The sequence below is a fragment of the Microtus ochrogaster genome, unplaced genomic scaffold, assembly GCF_000317375.1.
Source record: "Microtus ochrogaster isolate Prairie Vole_2 unplaced genomic scaffold, MicOch1.0 UNK43, whole genome shotgun sequence".
NCBI lineage: Eukaryota > Metazoa > Chordata > Mammalia > Rodentia > Cricetidae > Microtus > Microtus ochrogaster.
The window spans coordinates 2923770-2944510 of record NW_004949141.1 but is presented as its reverse complement, the minus strand read 5'-3'; the positions used below and the strand labels follow the sequence as shown (position 1 = coordinate 2944510).

The 20741-nt window shown below is 45.3% G+C and overlaps 1 protein-coding gene across 2 annotated transcripts in view; it reads right to left on the bottom strand.

Moving 5' to 3' along the window:
* The window catches only part of Senp2 (SUMO specific peptidase 2), a 45905-nt gene extending 42809 nt beyond the window's left edge, over window positions 1–3096 (bottom strand). Inside the window, exons 1-2 of one of the 2 annotated variants that reach the window (XM_013354410.2) lie at window positions 2844–3096; window positions 1161–1219 (exon numbers count right to left, since the gene is read on the bottom strand). In XM_013354410.2, the coding sequence (XP_013209864.1) occupies window positions 1161–1219; window positions 2844–2944 (160 nt within the window). In that variant the 5' untranslated portion in view covers window positions 2945–3096. The remainder of the gene's footprint in view (window positions 1–1160; window positions 1220–2843) is intronic. The other variant, XM_005368980.3, reaches the window with a different exon arrangement.
* Between the last annotated feature and the right edge of the window lie 17645 nt (window positions 3097–20741).

Below are 20741 nucleotides of genomic sequence, written 5' to 3'. Positions count from 1 at the left end.
CTCTGGGGGGGCTGAGGAAAAGGACTGAGGACAATTTGGATTACTTAAGACACAGCCACAGCCGCACACTGACACACACACACGCACACACACACTGAATTTAAAAACCTTGAATTCTTTGAGTTAAACTGGCCATCCTTCAAGAACATCACCGCAAGAAGAGCTGCTGGTCAGGACGCTGTACTACCCAGCTGCATCTCCAATTCAGATTCCTTTCTGCTGTGTGAAATCAAAGTCTGACGGAGTGGGGTGATCCTCAGCACAGAAGCAGGTGACTATCATACACAACTAACCCAGGAACCTTCTCTAATACCACCAAAGTGTTGCTTTGCAGTACGAGAAACTGAAATTTGGGTGTTGAGTATATTAGACAATCACCGAACTTATTCCCACCCTCTAACTACTTTACTTTGAAACCGGGTCTCATTCAGTAGTCTAAGCAGGCTTTGAACTTTGACCTACCGGCTTTGACATCCTCAGTAGATAAGACAAAGGCTTGTCTTAACCAGACCCTGGGTACCACCAGTTGTTTTTTGTTTCTGGTTTGGTGTGTTGTTTTTTTGCCATGTTGCTTTATGCATTTTACTACATTCAAGTACAAGCTAATATTTATTTGTATTTTTTAAAGAAGCTCATTTTTTCTTAGTTAAAAATGATTATAATTAAGCCTAGTGTTAATTTTTTTTAATTTCCTATAATTATGTAAGATCGAGACATACTCAGTATTTATTAGATTTAAATGGAATAGCAACAAGTTCCACAGTTAACCAACACTTCTGGAATAACCCAGATTCATAAGCACTGTTGGAAACAGGGATCACACTATAGTATTCCACTGTGCCTGGCCCTTTAACCTGCTTTATTCTTGTCTACCAGGAAGACACAAGAAAGCAGAGAGACAACAAATCAGACTGGGTCACACTGCCAGATGAATCGATCAGTCAGTTTAAACTGGTGCTTAAAAATAAAGAAAACGTCCCTTTTTATTACAGACTTCTTTAGCACTTTAAACACATTCACTGCACATATCTGAAAGACAGTGGCGTAGGGAAGGGTAGGAAAGAGGCAACTTTTTCATTGTCGCAATATTTTACCTTTGGATTTTGTTCCATACATGTATTTTTCCTACTAAAAAGAAATGAAGTTTTAAAATGTAATACCTAATCTTGGTCTTTTAGCTGGGATTTCATCAGTGTCCACTGTAGTAGAAAACAGAGTGCTGTAAAGAAAGGAAAAGAAGTATGTATATACGTATGCAACATATGTATTTCTATAAAGAAACTTACTCTGAGCTGGAGGTGTGACTCAGCTGTACAGCACGTGTTTAGCATGTAAAAACCTCTGGGTTCAAAACCTAGCACCAAGACAAAAACATACCATACAACATTCCTAATTCCATCTACAATTCATAAAATGGGATGAAACGTGTAAAACAGAATGCTAGTTCTAAATCTTTTTTTTTTTTTTTTGATTTTGGTTTTTCAAGACACGGTTTCTCTTGTGTGACAGCCCTGGCTGTCCTGGAACTCACTTTATAGACCAGACTGGCCTCAAATAAACAGAGACCCACCTGCTTCTGCCTCTGCCTCCTGAGTGCTGAGATTAAAGGTGAGCACCACCACTGCCCAGCTGCCCAGCTGCCCAGCACTTATTTCTAAATCTTAAGAAAGACCCAAAACTTCCTATCTCGTAATGATGTGTAATCTGGTCAAACTGAACCAACAAATCATTTGTTTTTGGAACAATAACCCCAAAGACAGCCATTTTTTTTTTTACTTCAAGTGTCAATATTAGCAGCCTTAAGAGGTATGTTATTGAGGGGGGGGGGGCTTTGGGAGAGAGTGATTAACTGCCCCACCCCAAACCCCAGGGCCGTAGATGGAAGACAGGACAGACACGGTAAACAGCACTCTACCACTTCTAGTCCCTAAAATGGGGGGGGGGGGGAGCACTGAATGATTCTGAATGAGAATAACTGTTAACAGTCCCCATTCAATAAAAGATGCAGTTTCATTGAACACCAGACCCAGCATAAAACACTGTCTGTCCTTACCTAGTACATCAAAGATTACTTTAGGAACTTTACAACATCTTAAATTCTCTTGATTCTATCTCTCTGGAATATGTACCAGTTTAGCTAACACCCAATCCCATCGGTGACCTACATTTCTAGAATCATCTATGAATCATTTAGTTCTAATTCCCCTAAACCAATTTTTGTCCACTTCTCTTGACCTGGAAACACAAAAAATAACCATCATCATCATAATAAATGAAGCAGGCACAGCATAGTAAGGGAAGGAAGGATGGGAGAGACTTATGGGGAATATAGAATTTGTACAGTGTTTTACTTTCTAGATAAATCCTTAATTAAAGGGGAAGGCTATAAGACAGGTAAAGGTGTAGCTGCTAAGTAATAATATTTGTTATTTCCCTCTAATTTTAATCAAGCCTTAGAGTGGGGTACCTACTTTCTTTCAGCCTCTTACAGCGATGCTAAAGAACTGGACCATTCTCCTCCCCTCCAGCCCAACACACACAGCTGCTGTAAAACAAGATAACTGCTGTTCCTTGGTGCGAAGAGAACAGTACTCGCAGTCAAATGACCGTGGGCCAACTCCTAACCTACTGGCTTGTCCCAGCGCTGCCCGCCCGCGGTGACACCGGGCCACCGGAGCTGTTTCGGGCGAGCAGCACAGCGGCGGCCTCCCGCTCCCCTTCCGCTCCCAGCTTGAAGGGCGGACTCGCCCCCAGGCCTCCGCGGTCCCGGAGCCGCCGGTTCCTACAGGCCCGCGGCGCCCAACGCCAGCGCGGGGGAGGGGACCGGCGCGCGGCCGCCTTACCTGCTCGAGCGCCGCCTCTTGAGCAGGGCGCGAGCCCCGGGCGCGGGCCGCTCGCACAAGCGGAGAATGGTGCCGAGAACCCTAGCCAGCCATCTGTACATACCAGGCCGGAGCAGCAGCGGCGGCCGACACACCCCGAGACGCGAACCCCAGAGCTGTCGCCGCCGCTGCCGCCTTCGCCGCTTCAGCCGGAGCCAGGTTCAGGCGCGGGATTATGACGCCATCAGAGGGCCCACAGATTCAACGTTCCCCGGGCTCAGGGAGGACCCGCTCCGCGCCGCTGACGTCACCTCCTTCCGCCCAACGGGAAAGCGGCCTCCGCGATCTGCGCACGCGCAGCCGGGCCCGGCTACTGGTAAACCTAGCAACAGGAAGCCCGCACGGCCGAACAGGCTCTTGCGCAACCTTGATTGGCAGGACTGGCGGGCGGGGCTTTCCCTTCGGCGGAGCCAGTCAGGAGTCGGCGTCGGGACAAGGCCCACAGACCCAGACCACGTGTACCGCCGCTACGGAGGAACCGGACTGTGGGGGCTCTGTAAAAGAACGCGCATGGTGAAAATAGGTCAGCTTAGCTATCGAGTGTTTAACGTTTTACTCTTTAATTGGCATCTACATTGGTCTATTACTTTACACGGATTGCCGTCCTGTTCTCAGCAACCGAAAGCGGTAGAGAGCTTGTCATAAAAACCAAAGGTGTAGCAATTAAATCATGTGCCTACGATAATAAAGCTGTTTTACCAGCATTTGAACAAAAGTCAAAAAAAGAGAACTAGGCCTGTTCTACGTTCTTAAGGTCAAACCTATTGGAAGAGACATTTTCATAAATAATTTTAAATTAGGATACAAGATATTACTACTGTGGGGAAGAATGTTGCAAAGTGCAATGGAACTAGAGAAAGGAGAACCGCAAGCTGGGGAATGGGTAGGGCTGAAGGACAACGCCTTAGGAGAGTGTTGTGGGACCTTTGTACACTGCGTGAAGATGTATTGTTGCGACTGGTATAATAAAGAGCTAAACCTCCTGCTAGGCAAGGAGGGTAAGTAGGATAAGGGGGAGAAGAAGGAATCACGGTTTATGAATTATGTGAAAGAGACGCCAACATACACAGGAGTTAGACATACAGAATGAAAGAAAGGCTAAAAAAAAAAATCACATGGTAAAATGTAAATGAATAGAAACAGGTTAATTTAAGTTATAAGAGCTAGTGGGGAAAAGCCCAAGCTAAAATCAAGCTTTTATAATTAATAATAAGTCTTAATAATAATAATAAGTGTCTGTGTCTTTATTTGTGATTTGGCGGCCCGATGAAAAATCTGACAACATATGGTCCCCAATGGGGAACTTAGAAAGATCCTCTGCCGGTTTGGATTGAGGAAGTAGAGATAGAGGAGGTCACTGGTCACTTCTCTGCGGCTTAGCTGATTAATCAAGTTCTTACCCTGTTATCTAACTCCTGAGTTTTTATTGATAAAGAATAATTAAACCGGGGCTGGAGAGATGGCTCAGCCATTAAAAGCGAGGCTCACAACTAAAAATGTAATAATTAAACCGGACGGTGGTGGCCCACGCCTTTAATCCCAGCACTCAGGAGGCAGAGGCAGGGGGATCTCTGTGAGTTCGAGGCCAGCCTGGTCTACAAGAGCTAGTTCCCGGTCAGGCTCCAAAGCTACAGAGGAACCCTGTCTCGTAAGAAAAAAAAAAAAAAAAAAAAGCCTGCCGCCGCATCTCTGACTCAGCTACTTCCCAGAGCTGGGGAAGTAAGTGGTTCCAGATCGAGGCGCAGTCTGAAGTTCTGCTCTCACCACCTGGAAGGGGGACGGAGACAGCTGCCAGAGCTGCAGTGTGGTCACCTAGCCGCCTAAGGATGGGCTCACACCGTCAGAGAAGGCTACAAACGTGCAAAAAGATAGATACAAATCAAGAAAACCTCTGAACAAGTAGAGTATGCTTAAAAATGTGTTCAGATGCTAAAGAAAGAAAATGAGTATAGACAGCTGTAGAAAAAATAATTTAAAAATAATAAAGTCTTGGGCTGGAGAGATGGCTCAGAGGGTAAGAGCACTGGCTGTTCTTCCAGAGGTCCCGTGTTCAATTCCCAGAAACCACATGGTGGCTCACAACCACCTGTAATGAGACCTGGTGTCTTCCTTGCCAGCAGTACATTGTATGCTTAATAAATAAAAAAATAAATAAAGTCTTTAAATAGAGCAAAATAATAAAAATATAAGCCACATAAAAATGGAAAATATTATAACAGAGAGTTTGGGCCTTATATGGTACTTTGTTAGTTTTGAATTTTTTGAATGCTAATAAACAGAAAAAACACTGGGGTAGGGGGAGGCAGTGATGCCAGAAGACCCAGGACAAACAGGATAGGCAGGAGGAGAGATAACAGCTATGATCTACGTGGCAGAACAGAGATTAATATAAATGAGTTAACTTAAGTTATCAGAACTGGTTAGGAACAAGCCTAAATTATAGGCTGAGATTTCATAATTAATAAGAAGTCTCTGTGTGATTATTTGGGAGCTGTCTGAACAGAAAAAGACTCATTACAGGAAAGCTTCAGAGAAACAAGGACTGAATGGTACCTTTGGCCTCCTAATCAGCTCCTCTGCTCCCCCTAATGTAGAGGTCACACTATCAATTAGCAACTGAAAAGTCCCACATTGTTGGGCGATTGGAAATCCACCCTCCTCTTGGACAGTTCTGAAAATGCAGCAAAGGTTTTGATTCCCTACAAACCTCTGCTTCACTGTGTCTCAGTTAAGGCCAGCTTCTGGGCTTGCTTGAGTTCAACCCAGGTGCTTCCAGTGAGACCCCTCCTTTCAAGAGACAGTGTTCCAGAATTTTACTGCAAGCCTCCTGTGTTGCTTTCCTTGTTAATAAAACGCTGACTGACCTATAGCTGGGCAGGAAGAGATTGGGCAGGAGAGCCAGGCTAGGAAGATGCCCGGAAGAAGAAGGGCAGAGTCTGAGGAGTCGCCAGGAGATGTAGAAGGAGCAAGACATGCTGGAGGACAGATAAAGCCATGAGCCATGTGACAATACATAGATTAATAGAAATGGATTAATTTAAGTTAAAGAGCTAGTTAGTAATAAGCCTGAACTGTCAGCCACACATCTATAATTAATATAAAGTCTCTGCGTCCATTATTTGGGAACTAGCAGGTGCCAAAGAAAAGTCTGCCTACATTTTTTACAGGAGGCCATCAATACTCTGGCCTGAAAGGTGTCTGGCAGAGACAATTCTAAGTATGTGCTTGCGCCTCTCAATTTCCCAAACCGTAATCAACACCAAGTTGTTACTGAAAGCTTGTAAAAGGAAATTAAAAATAGATTCTTTTTCCTCCGAAGACTTGATCATTTCGTCTGTGTAATGTATGGATAGAAACAATAAAAAAAAAGCAACAAATTTTTTAAAATGAAAGCACAAGAGCCACACAGAATTAAGACAGGGTTGACTTTAGAGCTGAACATGTGGATTGTTGCTCTTTGCAGGAGGTTTTAAGGAGGCTCCTGAGAAGGTGGTGGTGGTGGTGGGGACCTAACATTCCAACCTTTTGTTGAGAAGGGGTGATGAGTCCTCAGGCTACTTCTCAGTTGGAGGCTTGAGAAGAGGAGCTCTCTGGAAAGAACACTGGTCCAAATCAGGGGCTCAAACTGGAGGGTGATGGTAGGAGACCCAAGGAAACCCCAAGGAAGCATCTGGTTTACTGACCCTTGGGTTATTTCATTAATTTGCTCCCAAAAGAACCTGAAGAAGCAACTGTTGTTATGAGAAGGATAGAGACCAATGGACCAAGGAGGGTAGAACCAGGGCCCCAGAGAGGACTGTGTGAGAATCTGGCATTGGAGCCAGTTCCTGGAGACTGTAGTTCGTGAGCCCGTTCACGTATGTTTTTAAGACTCTCTTCCAGTTGGCGGGACTGGTTCGCACACATACTAACAACGCTCTTCCCTGAGGGAGAGCCAAGTGTGTCCCTTCTCCGTGGTTAGCAAGTCCAGGGCTCTTCAGGAGTACCGGGGCCAGAAAAACAAGCTGGTCCTAGAGTAGATGCAGAATCCTTTAGAGAATATCAGTTTTTTCTGTGACTCAGTTTATCCAAACAGCTAAAGGCTAACAAAGGAGGCAGAGACAAAGAGGTTAAGCATACATCTTCAAGTCACTATTTACTGCTCTCCCCGCACCTCCCAGCCTCTCCCTGTCCCTCTTGTCCTGCCTCTGGAGTAAGTCCTTTTCCTGCTCATGCTGTCTCTCACCTTGCCCCTGAAGTTTGCTCTCATCTCTAACCATGGGCTCTTTTTAAACTCACATGATGGGGGAGAGTCTTCTGTTTTGTGTTAATTTCATTGGTTAAATAAAGAGACTGCCTTAGCCCTTTAATAGGACAGAAAATTAGGTAGGCGGAGTAGACAGAACAGAATGCTGGGAGAAAGAAGCCAAGTCAGGCAGTCGCCATGATTCTCCCACTCCAGACAGACGCAGGTTAGGATCTTTCCTGGTAAGCCAGCTCATGGAGCTACACAGATTATTAGAAATGGGTTAGATCAATATGTAAGAGCTAGCCAATAAGAGGCTGGAACTAATGGGCCAGACAATGTTTAAAAGAATACAGTTTCCTTGTAATTATTTCGGGTATAAAGCTAGCCATGCGGAACTGGGTGGGAATGCAGCCCACCGCAGCTCCTCCTCTGTTGTAATGAATGGCAGGCTGTGTCCCGCCACCCAGTTAGCTTTACACCCGAAATAATTACACGGAAACTGTATTCTGCAGGACACAGAAGAAAGTGACTGATAAACTGCCAATAGAAGTGGAACTGTCTTTGAAATTTCCTGCTTCATGGAAAAGTCTGGGATACTATGGGCCTGTAGGCTGAAGATGGATGCCCCAACAGTATAGAAGAACTTTGAGTGACTGTCCAGGAAGTGAGATGTCTCTGTTAATTCCAGAGTTTTGGAAGTTTCTTACAATCCACTTCCTGTTTACTTAGGTAATGGGCCAACACTGCTTGGCCCATTAGCTCTAGCCTCTTACTGGCTAGCTCTCACATCTAGATTAACCCATTTCTAATAATGTGGGTAGCCCCACGAGGTGTGGCTTACCAGGGAAGATCTTAACCTGCGTCTGTCTGGAGTGGGAGAATCATGGTGACTGCCTGACTTGGCTTCTTTCTGCCAGCATTCTGTTCTGTCTACTCCGCCTGCCTAATTTCTGTCATATTAGGGCCAAGGCAGTTTCTTTATTAACCAATGAAAGTAACACATAGACAGATAACCCTCCTCCATCACTCACCTTTTGACTCCTCACCTGCCTTCTCTAATCTTTTTCTTCCTCAGACCCAGATTTCAGTAAAGCCTTGCTGTCTTACTGCAAATAACTAGGTTTCAGTGCAGACTAGATAACCAGTCTCAGTGTGAGGGTGTCCCAAGCAGACTGAGAGACTTGCCAGAGAGATGTCCAGGATCAGTGGAAGGACATCCCTCCTCCATGTGTTGGGGCGCCCAAAAAGCTGTGGGAAGATGGCTGACACACTGACATGATTTTGTCGTAGTAGGCTCCAGGAGCCAAGAGAGACAGAGACAGACTCCAGTGAGCCAACAAAAGAGAGACGGAGCAAGCAGCTCCAAGGCGGCACTTCCCAGAATAGACAAGGAAAGATGGGGGGGGGTTGAGGAGGTGGAGGAGAAACGGCTGAAGAGATAGACTCTAAAATTTAGAGTCTGATATGGTGGGTGGCAGGAGTCAGCAGAAACAAGTGATCTGCACCCAGGAGGGGCAAAAATTAGAGGCCAGTTCTATTAGGAGGAACAGGTCTTTTGTGGGGCTCAGTGTCCCTCCCAGGTTTTGGGCACAGAATGTAAGCAATAGCGTAGAGGAAGAAACTACAAAAATTTCTTTCTACCATGAGCAGAAAGAAAGGCTTTTTTTTTAAATCAAACTTTCAGGGCCAAAGTCCTGTTTAGGACAGTGTCACGAGAACTGCCATTTAGGGGGTGGGGTGGACAGTTGTGGGTCTCTCTGTTAATCACCATATATTGTAAGGAGAAGGTTCCTTGATGAGGGTTAGAGATGCATTAATCCAAGTGGATGTTATTAGGAGTCAGTTTAATAACAGGTCAATTCAGAAGAATAATAGTATTAGGTTCTCTACTCTAATGCCTATGACTTGTCTGGGCTTCAGTTCTTGGCCTGATAATGGGCTTAGACTTGGGTTTCATTTTGTGGAAGACTTAACTCCAATCAAAGTAGTTGTTTGGGGCTGGAGAGATGGCTCAGCGGTTAAGAGCACTGGTAGCTCTTCCAGAGGTCCTGACTTCAATTCCTAATAACCACATGGTGGCTCACAGCCATTTGTAATAGGATCTGATGCCTTCTTCTGGCGTGCAGGTCACTCATACATAAAAATATAAAATAAGAAAAATAAAGTAGTTGTTTGCTCCCATGATATTCATGCCACTATTACTGAGGGCATGACTTGACAGGTTGGTCATTATTGTAGCTTGCAGGGTTCACATCAGGGTAAGATTGATGATGATGGTATTTCTCCTCCAGTGGCATGTCTCGTGCCTTCCTGCTGGAAGCTATGAAAGCTTCCAAGTAGGGATGAAGTTTCTGGGTTAGTACCTGCTTAAGAGTCCCATACTCTGTGACTCAAGCACATGGTGTCTTCAGCGATAGAGTCTTAGCATCCAGTTCTGCAGGGTCACCAATGTAATGTAATGTTTGTGGATCTGTGGAGCATCACTGGGGCCAAAAACTCCAAAAGAATTAACTTGACACTGGGCTTTTTATTTGTTAGTGCATGGTCTCTAGTCAGGGCACCATTGCCTTGTATAGAGCAACTGCATTTTAACTCTGAGATGGGGGGTATATATGTTTATATTTTAACTCTGAGATGGGGGTGTATATGTTTATATTTTAGGAAGCTCCTATAATACCAGGTTTTCATATGCCTTTTTCAAAAGGCCTTTAGTGTTATTTTTTCCTCCCATACTCCCTTCTCTACCTTAGCCTCCACTCCTCCAACCACAGTTTAACCCTTTCTGTTCCATTATTCCCTTTTAACCCTTTACACACCTCTCATTGTGGCACTAGAATAGGTTTTAAGAGTGAAGAGCCCAAAAGGGCCCCTTTGTCCAAGTGTTACCAAGGCCAGGGGACTTTCCTTCTGTCTTTACCTCCTCCCCATTCAAGTTGGTCTTCCAAAGTATTTAATGGAGCCAAGACCCTATAGAAAACAACATGCCTGGACTATCAGTGAGGATTGATCTTGTTGTTGGTAAACTTACAACCTTATCAAGCATTGGGTGTCTCTGAAGGGAAAGAGCGGCTTTTGTTCAGATAATATGTTAGCAAGCTGCTTTTGAATAAGAGCCTACCTCACTCAGGGCTGAGCACCCGGAGTAAGGAACCCGGGATGGAGTCTCGTGGGACCATCACAGCACTGTCCTCCTTTCTTTGCTGTTCCGGTAACACACACACAAATGCAGTGTTGAATGCTAGGCATGGTGGCACATGTCTGTAATCCCAGACCCCAGGAGGCTGAGGCAGGAGGAACATAAATTCTAGACCAGCCTGGTCTACATAAGGAAACAGCATTCTGGCCTAGAGAGATGGCCCAGTTATTAAAGGGTAAGCTTATAGCCCAAAATATAAGAAATAGTATCCTGTTTCAGAAAAACTCTCAATCAAAGCACAATTCTCACCTCAAAGGGAGATAAAAAATAATTTGACCTGGCACCAAATGTGCATAGCTATGGCTCAGGAAAAGACTTATGTTGGCCCAAATTCCATGGTCCGATGTCTTAAAATGTTTGTAGTAACAGAACAAAGAAAATTATAATTCAAGACACATTTAAAGTACATTGGGAAAACATTATGTAGGCAGTTCACAAAAGACCAAGGAAATCTCAGCTCTAGGCTGCAGATGTTATCTGACGTCATTCTTAGCATTGCACTTGGTGGGAACTAGGGGTCTGTTTGGATACTCTTTAGAGTATCTGAATTCTTTAGGATTCACCTAGTGGTCACAAACATGGTAGGTCACATATGGAAGAGGGCAATAAATAATAATATAGCTTTTCAAGACAGGGTTTCTCTGTGTAACAGCCCTGGCTGTCCTGGAACTCACTGTGTAGACCAAGCTGATCTCAAACTCACAGAGATCTGCCTGCTCCTGTCTCCTGAGTGCTAGGATTAAAGGCAGGCGCCTCCATGCCTGGATATAGGTAATTATTAAGGGCTCTAATGATAGTCCAATGTAATCTGTCTCTGGACTTACAACCTTCTAATCAGTCAGCCAGCCTTTGTAGGCAGAGCTTTTCCCCAGGAATTCTTGTTCACAAACCAAAAACTGAAATAAAACGATAAATAAATGCAATTTTGAAACATTAACTATTCATGTGGAAAATTCCAGAGCTTTGAGATTATAGGGGTCATTCCGAATCCCAAGGCCTCATCAGCAAACAATGCCACTTAGCCTGGCCCCCAACCTTGGTTATCCTCAGGAGCCGAGAAAATAGACTTCACTCATATATTAGTTTTTGCCTTTAATCTGCCAGCTGGTGCCTTCGATATCCTGTGCACCTGTAGAACAGACATTGGCCACTATAGAACAGACATTGACGACTACAGAAGAGACATTGGCCACTATAGAAGAGACACTGACCACTATAGAACAGACATTGGCCACTATAGAAGAGACATTGGCCACTATAGAACAGTCATTGACCACTACAGAAGAGACATTGGCCACTATAGAACAGACATTGGCCACTGCTTGACATTGGCCACTTCTTTCCATTGGCCAAAGAATGGAATTACCTTAGCAACAACCTCACCACTGCCACAGCCATTTCTGGCCTGGGCAAGCTTATGGGGGGGCGGGGCTAAAGGAGAATCCCAAGCCATGTGCTGTCTAAAGGACATTGAGCCTTCTTTCCTTGGCTTGGCTAAACTGCAGCCTTGTCCCACAGGAGGGGTACTTTTCATTGCCTAAGTTTCACCATAGCTAGGTGTTCTGGTCTCTTCATACACACACACACACACACACACACACACACACACACACACACATCTATATTTTATATACAGACTAACACAGTATTTCTCCATGTATTCTTAGTTTTGGCTAACCAATTCCCTACCCTCTCCTCTCTGCACCCTCACTAAAGCCACTTGAACCTTTAATCTCCAGCACAGTCCACCTTTCCTTCTGTGTCATCTGTGTTTTATCCCTCTAATTGAAATTTTTCCCTAGGGTTGTGTCTTAGTTACTTCATTATTGCTGTGATAAAGCACCATAACCAAGGCAACTTATAGAAGAAAGTATTTATTTGGGGTTTATAGTTTTAGAGGGCGCATGACTGTCCTGGTGGGGCATAGCAGGAGGCAGACATGGCACTGGAATAGTAGCTGACAGCATATATCTTGATCCATAAGCATGAGGCTGATAGAGCTAACTTTTCCTTCTTTTTCTTTTGGGTGCTAGCCAGAGCCTAAGTATACTTTTCCTGGAACTCATTATTTCACTGAAGCACCCCATCCCACTTCCACCCCCCACTTTTGCTATGCAGCTGATGTCTGCCACATGTGGTGAGTCTTACATGGCATGACTCTCTGTCCCCCTCTTAAATTCATGCCTTAGAATCTAGAGTAAAATTCTCTCTAAACGCACCTTTTGTGTTAATGAGTTTCATTCTTCAAATTCATGAGACAAGAACCTGAAAGTCACTTGCTCAGAGTGGTTTTGGTGGGGGGACTCTGGCCAGGTCAAGTGTGGCAAGCACGGCTCTAATAGGCCTCGCCCTTCTCCCCTATGCTCTCTCTACCTGACTAAAAAGTGATGGATTGCATTCCAAACCTAGCCCCCAAGATCTGTTCCCTTGTTTGGCCAATCCCTCCTCCCGAGGCTGACAACCAAGGTCCAGCTACCAAAGTATTGAAGTCCAGCAATCAAAAGCTCCCTTTGGTTCACCTTATTAACATGCCCAATCAAAATTAAACACCTCATCCTAACATGGGGTTTCTTTCCCCCTTTACCTTTAGAAACTGCTATTTGCCTATGGGTCACATTTGTCTCCTCTCTATCCAGAGGCAGTCCTTTGTCCATCTGGAATAAACACCCTCTCCTTCTCCTGTTCCTTTCCCCTTCCCCATTCTCCGTCTCCTGCTTTTGTCTCTTGGGCTCTGCCCTCTGTCCCTCTGGGACAAATAGGTCTCTTTTGTGCTGAGAAAACTTGATCTTGGGGTTCCTGCTTTTCCTTTCGCTCCCCCCCAAAAGACGATGTTGTTCTCAAAGACATTTCAATACCACCATACCATTTCTGCAATAGCCAGGAAATATAAACAACCTAGATGCCCATCAACTGAAGAATGGGTAAGGAAAATGTAGCGTATACTTACAGTGGAATATTACTTAGTTGTAATGAAAATGGTATGATGAAATTGCAGGTAAGTGGGTAGAACTGGAAGAAATTATACTGAGTGAGGTTACCTAGGCACAGAAAGGCAAAAGCTACATTTTCCTCATGTCTGGATCCTCGCTAACAATTTGGTTTTGTAATTAGCCTGGAGTACTGTGGAAGACAGAAAACTAGAAATGAGCCACCGGGGTGGGTAATTATGGCGGGGAGACTAGTAAAGTACAGGTAGAGAGAGAAATCCTGTGGGCAGAGATTCAAGTATGAAGGGCGGGGGAGGTGTGCCAGGTGCAGCAGCCATGAGGTCAAAGGTACAAAAAGAACTAGCAGCCATAGGTTACATTATATAGGGAGGAGCAGCTTGATTGTAGGGCTGAGGATAGGGGTCAGGATACGCCAGTCAGGAAGGCTGTAACAGATAGTGACCACGGGATGCTGGAGAACCGGCTGGCCAGGTCCTCTTTGATATGTTAAATAGGCACCTCACCCTTTGTCCCAGGTTTGAAACCTAACACTCATGACGCCTGAAGATAACGGAGAAACGATACCTGGTCATATTGGCTGGCTGCTAGCATCTCAGATCTGAGGGCTGATTAAGAATTTATGAAGGAAAGGGCCTATGCTGTGTCCAGGTGAACACAAGATGTTTCTCTCTCCTCTCTTCCCTTCTCAGGGCCTGTTCAGCATCCCGTATTTTTTGTACATTTTGTACATTTGCCCCTTCTCATGTACAGACCTATCAGAAGTATTGTCATTTAGGACCCAGTCATTTCTCACACCGCTGGGAGCCCCTCCTCTCCCCACTTTCGCTCCTCTGACACTTTCAGGATGATTGTCTTTCTGACCTTTTATTTCGTGCCGTGTATGTTTCGTTGCTATACATTTTTATTGTTGGTCCTACTATTGTGAAAGATAAACTCATAAATTAAGTTTCTAGGTTTTCGTTTTTCACTTTTGCTTTTGATATTTTGCAGCATGGTATTTTGTAGCTAAAACTGTTCTCAAATTGGCTACGTAGCCAGGGTGGCCTGATGATTCCTTTTCTACTTGTAAAGTGCTGGGCTTATCAGTTTGTGCCAACATGTTGAGCAAGTTTCTTTCGCTGTTACTGATTTTCTCTGTTAAAGATTTATTTATTTTTACTTTATGTATCTGGGTGTTTTCCTGCATGTATGTCTGTGCACTGTGTGCATACAGTGCTTGCAGAGGTCAGAAGAGGGCATAGGATCCTCTGGAACTGGACTCACAGATGGTTGTGAGCCATAGTGTAAGCACTGGGAATTGAACCTGGGTCAACCGGAAGAGCAACCAGTGCTCCTAACCACTGAGCCATATCTTCAGCTCCCTTTTTTTTATTTTTAAGACTAATTTTAATTTTAAAATCATATGCATTTGTCGGTGTTCACTTGTGTGTATTTGTTTTTGTGCATGTACACGGAGGGTCTTACCGGGGCCAGAAGAGGGTGTCTGAGCTCCTGAAGGGGCCAGAAGAGGGTGTCCGAGCTCCTGGAGGGGCCAGAAGAGGGTGTCCGAGCTCCTGGAGGGGCCAGAAGAGGGTGTCCGAGCTCCTGGAGCTGGAATTAATAGGTTGTAAAGTCATCTGATGGAGGCGCTTAGGATTGAATTCGATTCCTCTGGAAGAACAATAAGTGCTCTTATCCTTGAACCATCTCTCCAACCCTTAGTATTTCTGAACTTCTAAAAACGTTTGGATTGAGCTGATGCTCCAATATCCCCATTGACATAAGACATCACGGGGCAGGGACCTTCTCTGGGACTTGGCATGTTTGAGTGTCCATGTGCTAAGTGAACACCTAAATGTAGGACCTCGTTCAGGCTCAGCACTATGTAAACACAAAGCAAATGCCGAGGTCACACAGAGACCCAGCCTAACATTCTGAACATAGAATGTTATTCTAGAATCTTTGCCAAAGTACTGTCTGTTATCATCATGAGGTGATGATGAACACAAAATTAGCATAAACTCACACACCTTTACAATAATAAAATATAAACACAAATTAAAATGGTTGGATTGATTTTCACTAAGTTTAGATTTCCAGAGTGGTTTGATTTAAAATATAGATCTGAGGTTAACTTTGAAGGCTGATATGGTTGTGCATGCTTGTGATTCCAGCACACAGAAGCCTGGAGCAGAATTGTTGGCTTCAAAGTCAGTCTGGGCTAGATAGAATGTTTCAAGCCAGTCTGAGTTACATAGCAACCCTATATCAAAAGCGCGCGCGCGCACGCACGCACACACGCACGCACATACACACACACACACACACTTTGATGACTCAAAGGAAAGTCAGCGAGACAAAGTTGAAACCAAGGACAGTAAAAAAGAGGTGTCTCAGAGAAAATACCCTGTGGAACCAGACAGCCCCAATGGCTCTTGACCATTCCGAATGAGGACCTAGCAAGTCACAGAGCTGACCTTCCAAACTGTGGGACTTTTCTGTGGAGTTGCTTCTTATGTAGACAGCCCTGTGCCTGGAGATTGTTGAATGACAATTCTAGATTCTACTGATCAGCCCTGGGAAAGCCAGCTACAAAAACTAAGACAAATATGGATCTAATAAACATCTCTGTCAGATCCAAAGGAAACTCCAGTTCCCCATATCCCGAAATGCAGTCCTGGACCTTAGGACCATTCCTTAGGCATTTGAGAAACTGGCTCCCACTAGCCAGAAGGAATCATTCTACTATCCCAAAAGGGACCTAAGGCTCTGCCATTAACAAATGTGCAATGGTGCCTCTCAGCATATCAAGGTCCATGGGAGCCTCTAGGCTCCCTCAGCCCCTACACACAGATACTTGTTACACACTTCAAAGCCTCCACACCGCAGCTCACAGGCTCCCCTTCCACCAGGTACCCCCCCCACTCTCCTTATAACCCTGGAGATCTCCCCATCTCCTCTACTCTCTGCTTTCCCAGAGAGCAGCCTTAGCAGTTTGGAACAAACTTTCTTCCCTCCCACCCCCCACAGAGCTGCTGCCATCGGTTACTTTGCTGTGTTCCTTGCATTCAATTCTGAAGCAACAATTCAAGATCCAAAAGAATCTAAAGTACATGGTGTAGGACCCAATCTTGACAAGCTCAATAGAGGCCCGAGTTTCAATAGTTAACCCTAAGGCAAGACCTGGTTCCAAGAAAGACCATAAACTGAAACGACCCAAGGATGGCCCAGGAACAGATCATCCACAGGAAATCCCTAACGTTTCCAACCATTGTAGATAGGATCACCTGCCAGTACACACCCATCGCTTTTCACCAGGACACCCCTAGACAAAGGTCAGCCAATCCGGGGTTCTGAACCTTAGAAATCCCTCACCCCTACCTTTACTATTATAAAAAACCCACCCCAACTGAGCTGGGGGCTCTCCGATCATGCCAATACGATGGACACGTGAAGAGTCCGACTTCACGAACTTGTATAAGAATAAAAATTCTTTGCTTTTACATATAGGACCTGGTCTTCTTGTTGATTTTTTGGGGGACTCCGTGATCTGGGCATAACACATGGTACCAAAAGATGATTCAGATATTGGACATTCCTCAGACTTTATTAACTTTTGTTTGTTTTAGAACTTTTCATAGGAAAAAGCAGTTTGCCTTTGCCTTATTTGTTTTCACGGCCCTCAGAATTTCTCTGTGACATGCTGTGACTTCTCAAAGATCTGGGTATGCACTGCTTTTGAGTATTTCTGGGGAAGAGTCTCTATGTAGCCACGACTGATTTTAAACTCTAGGTCCTCCTGCCTTAGGAGTTAAAGGTATGTGCTTCTACCCTCATTACTTTTAATTATTACACTGTAAGGAATTCATGCTTTCTTTTTGTTTTTTTGAGACAGAATCTTTCTGTGTAGCCCTGGCTATTCTGGAACTCATTCTGTAAACCAGGCTGGCCTCAAACTCAGAGATCCACTTGCCTCTGCCTCCTGAGTGCTGGGATTAAAGGCGTGCACTACTGTCACCCAGTTTGAAATCCATACTTTCTAAACACATAGCTTGATGCCATGAAAAATATGTATATTTGATTTTGTTTTCCATGAAGTGAGACTCTCCACTCCCTAGGTTGCCCAGATTGAGTATTCAGAGTGATTCTGGGCTCAAAGTATCCTCCTTTTGTAACCAGCGTGCCTGGAAACAATGATTAGCTTCCTTTATGGCTGATATTATAAAACCTTGCCTGAAAGAGATCCCCACCTCCACCCTGAGTGTGTGTGTGGTGTTGTAGTCAGATTTTTCTTTGGGCCACCTGAAATGGATTAATAAAAACGCTGCAGATCCCTGTTAGTGGCAGGCAGCAGAAATGCTACAGGTCTCCACGTGGTGGCAGCAGGCCATGTGGCGGCAGGCAGTGGGCCCTGAGAGCAGACAGTCCCAAGTGGGGGTAGCTGCAGGTCCCCAAGCGGTGGCTGGTCCCCGGGCAGGGAGACACGTGGCGGTGGGCAAGAGACAGAGACATGGATAGGCATACCATGCAGAGTGAGGTTGAATATTTATCAAATGGGTTATGGAGGGGGAAGGGAAAAGGGAAGAAGAGCAGAGAGATAGAGAGAGAAGGGAAAGACAGAGGGGGAAGGGGAGAAGTGGGGAGAGGCCGAAGCTGCCTCTTCGAGAGGGAGATGGAAAAGGGAAGGAACTCAGGCTGGAAGCTGAAGATCAGCCTGCCTCAGCAGACAGGGGAGAGAGTGGGTGTGGCTTGTCTCTTAAAGAGACAGGACAGACCATTACACCGCCAACTCATAAATAATGACACAGAGACCTATTATTAATTATGAAAGCTTGGTCTATAGTTTAGGCTTGTTCCTAACTAGTTATTATATCTTAAATTAACCCATTTATATTAATCTATGTTCTATCACATGACATTACCTCTCTTCCATTTTGTACCTCCTGCTTCCTCTTTGTGTTTCCTGGAATCTCCTGTGTGCCTATATTCTTCCTCTTCCTCTTTCCTCTGCAGAAATCCTGCCTCTACCTCCTGCCTAGCTACTGACCATCCCACTTTCTATTACAGCAATCACAGTATACAAGTATTCCACAACATGGTGTTATATGTGGGTGCAAGTGTTCACATGGTCAGGGAAGGACATGCTCTTTGCCTTATTCCTTCAAGACAAGGTCTCTCATGGAATCCAAGGCTGTCTCTGAGGGCTGCCAGCGGGCTGCTTTCTCTTCCTCCTATCCGCTTGTCTCTTCCCATCTCCTCTGGGATTACAGGCCATGTGAATCCATGCCTGGATTTTCACAGGAGTGCAAGGTTTGAACTTATGACCTCATGCCTGTAGAACAAGTGTTCTTACCCACCGAGTCACCTTTCCATCCCAGAAAAATATGTTTTAAATATGTTATTATTATTATTGTTGTTGTATATATGTGCACATGTATGGGAGGTCAGAGGACATCTCTTGGGAGGTCTCTTCTTCCACTGTGGGTTTCAGTCAGGTCATCTGGCTTGTCAGAAAGATGGCGGGGGTGGGGGAAGAAAGGAAGAAAGAGAGGGATAAAGGGAGAGAGAACAGGTGTCAAATATATTACTTTACATACATAATCAACCCTACCTGCTGAGGAGGCTGAGGTGGGAAGGTGGCCAGTTTAAGCCAGACAGTGCACCTCTGTGTGTGTGTCTTCGTTCATGCCCACATGTGTGTGCAGCTATGCGTGTGGAGGCCAGAGGCTGGTATCAGCTGTCTTCCTCTATTACTTCCCACCTTATTTTAAAAAAAAATTTTTTTTGGCCCACCCACTGCCCTGTGGTTGGAATGTGGGAGACAGCTGGCTAGGAGGCCCGCTAGGATGAGCAAGTTCATGTTGGAGGAAAGGGAAAGAAAGAGAAGCAGAGTGGTTTGTGCACCACGAAGAGAGGCTAACTGGAGATGCAATGGTGATGGTGAAGAGCAGCCTCATGTGAGAGGCCTGCACTGCCACCTGAGGCCATGGGATGTCCCTACCCATTCTGCCGCTGAGGGCCCCGACTGGGTCTGTGTCTCTACCACAGCCAGGGTCTGTGTTGATGTCTGTGGCCCATGATACTACCACAGGCCATGGGATGTCCGTGGTCTGTACTGCTATCTGAAGTCATGTTGATGTCCCAGTGCCATGTTGAGCTGGTCCCGCCCTGCCTGGCCCCAGTGGTGTTGGCCCAGGAGAGCTGGTAGGCTGACCAACTTAGGTACCACCACCCAGGCCCAGACCCAGGGCTTAGCATTGGTTCACCCTAACATCTTCCCTATCTATGAGCCACTGAGGCATGTGAGGTGCCCAAAAGGACTGGTCCTGTGGAACCACAGACAGAATCTCCATGAAGACAGGATATCCCTGAGGAGTCTTGGTGAGGGTCCAGAATTGATGGTGTAGCCAAAGTCAGAGGCCTTGACCAGACCAGTGACTCACTGCAATGAGCACTTGCAAGTAAAGCTGTTTGGGCAAAAGGGTCCACTGTGTGACACACCACAGCTCCCAGTGCTGGTATGTGAGCAAATATGTGTTGGAGAGGTGGGGAAGATGCAGGAGCAGAGTGGACCATGCACAGAGGGCCTGGAATATGTGATGGAGAGGCAGGAAGGATGCAGGAGCAGAGTGGTCCATGCACAGAAGGACTGGAATATGTGATGGAGAGGCGGGGAAGATGTAGGAGCAGAGTGGTCCATGCACAGAGGGACTGGAGATGTGACAGCTATGCCGGATATGAGAGAAGGTTATGGTTGGTAGAGGAGCAGGTCATGCCCAGAGGGGTTGGCAAGATGTTCTTACTTTTTAATTTTAATTTTTAATTTTCTTTTGCTGGGGAGGTTACAAGGGTGGAGGGGAGGGCAGACATGGACAGACTTGGGAAATGAGTGGGACTGGGGTGCATGATGTAAAATTCTCAAAGAATCAGTAAAAAATAATGTTAAAAATTTATTTTTGAGATTATAGTATAATTACATCATTTCCTCCTTCCTCTCCCTCCCTCCAAACCCTCTCACATAGCCCCCCTTGTTCCTTTTCAAATTCTTGGCCCGTGTTCTCTTTGATTTCTGTTATATACCTATATGGACTTTTATGAGACAAGGTGTCCTGGAGAAACTAGGGCTAGGCTGCCTGGCAAACCCCAGGGATCCTCCTGTCTCCCCATCTCTAATGCTGGGATTACAGATACTGCCACACCCAGCTTCTTGGGTGGGTTGCGGAATTTTTGCTAGTGACCTGAACTCAAGTCTCTGTGTTCATGTGGCATCAATTCATTGACTGAGCCATCTCTCCAGCCTCCAGTCAGTGAAATAGTGAGACTGTCTCAAAATAAAATTTGAAATGGGTTGAGAGTCTAGCTCACTGGCAACTGGTGCAGCAGTGTCCTGGGATGTCCAGGACCTGCGTTTGATTTCCCTGTACAAAAAGAAAGAGAGCCGGGCGGTGGTGACTCAGGCCTTTAATCCCAGCACTCAGGAGCCGAAGGCAGGCGGATCTCTGTGAATT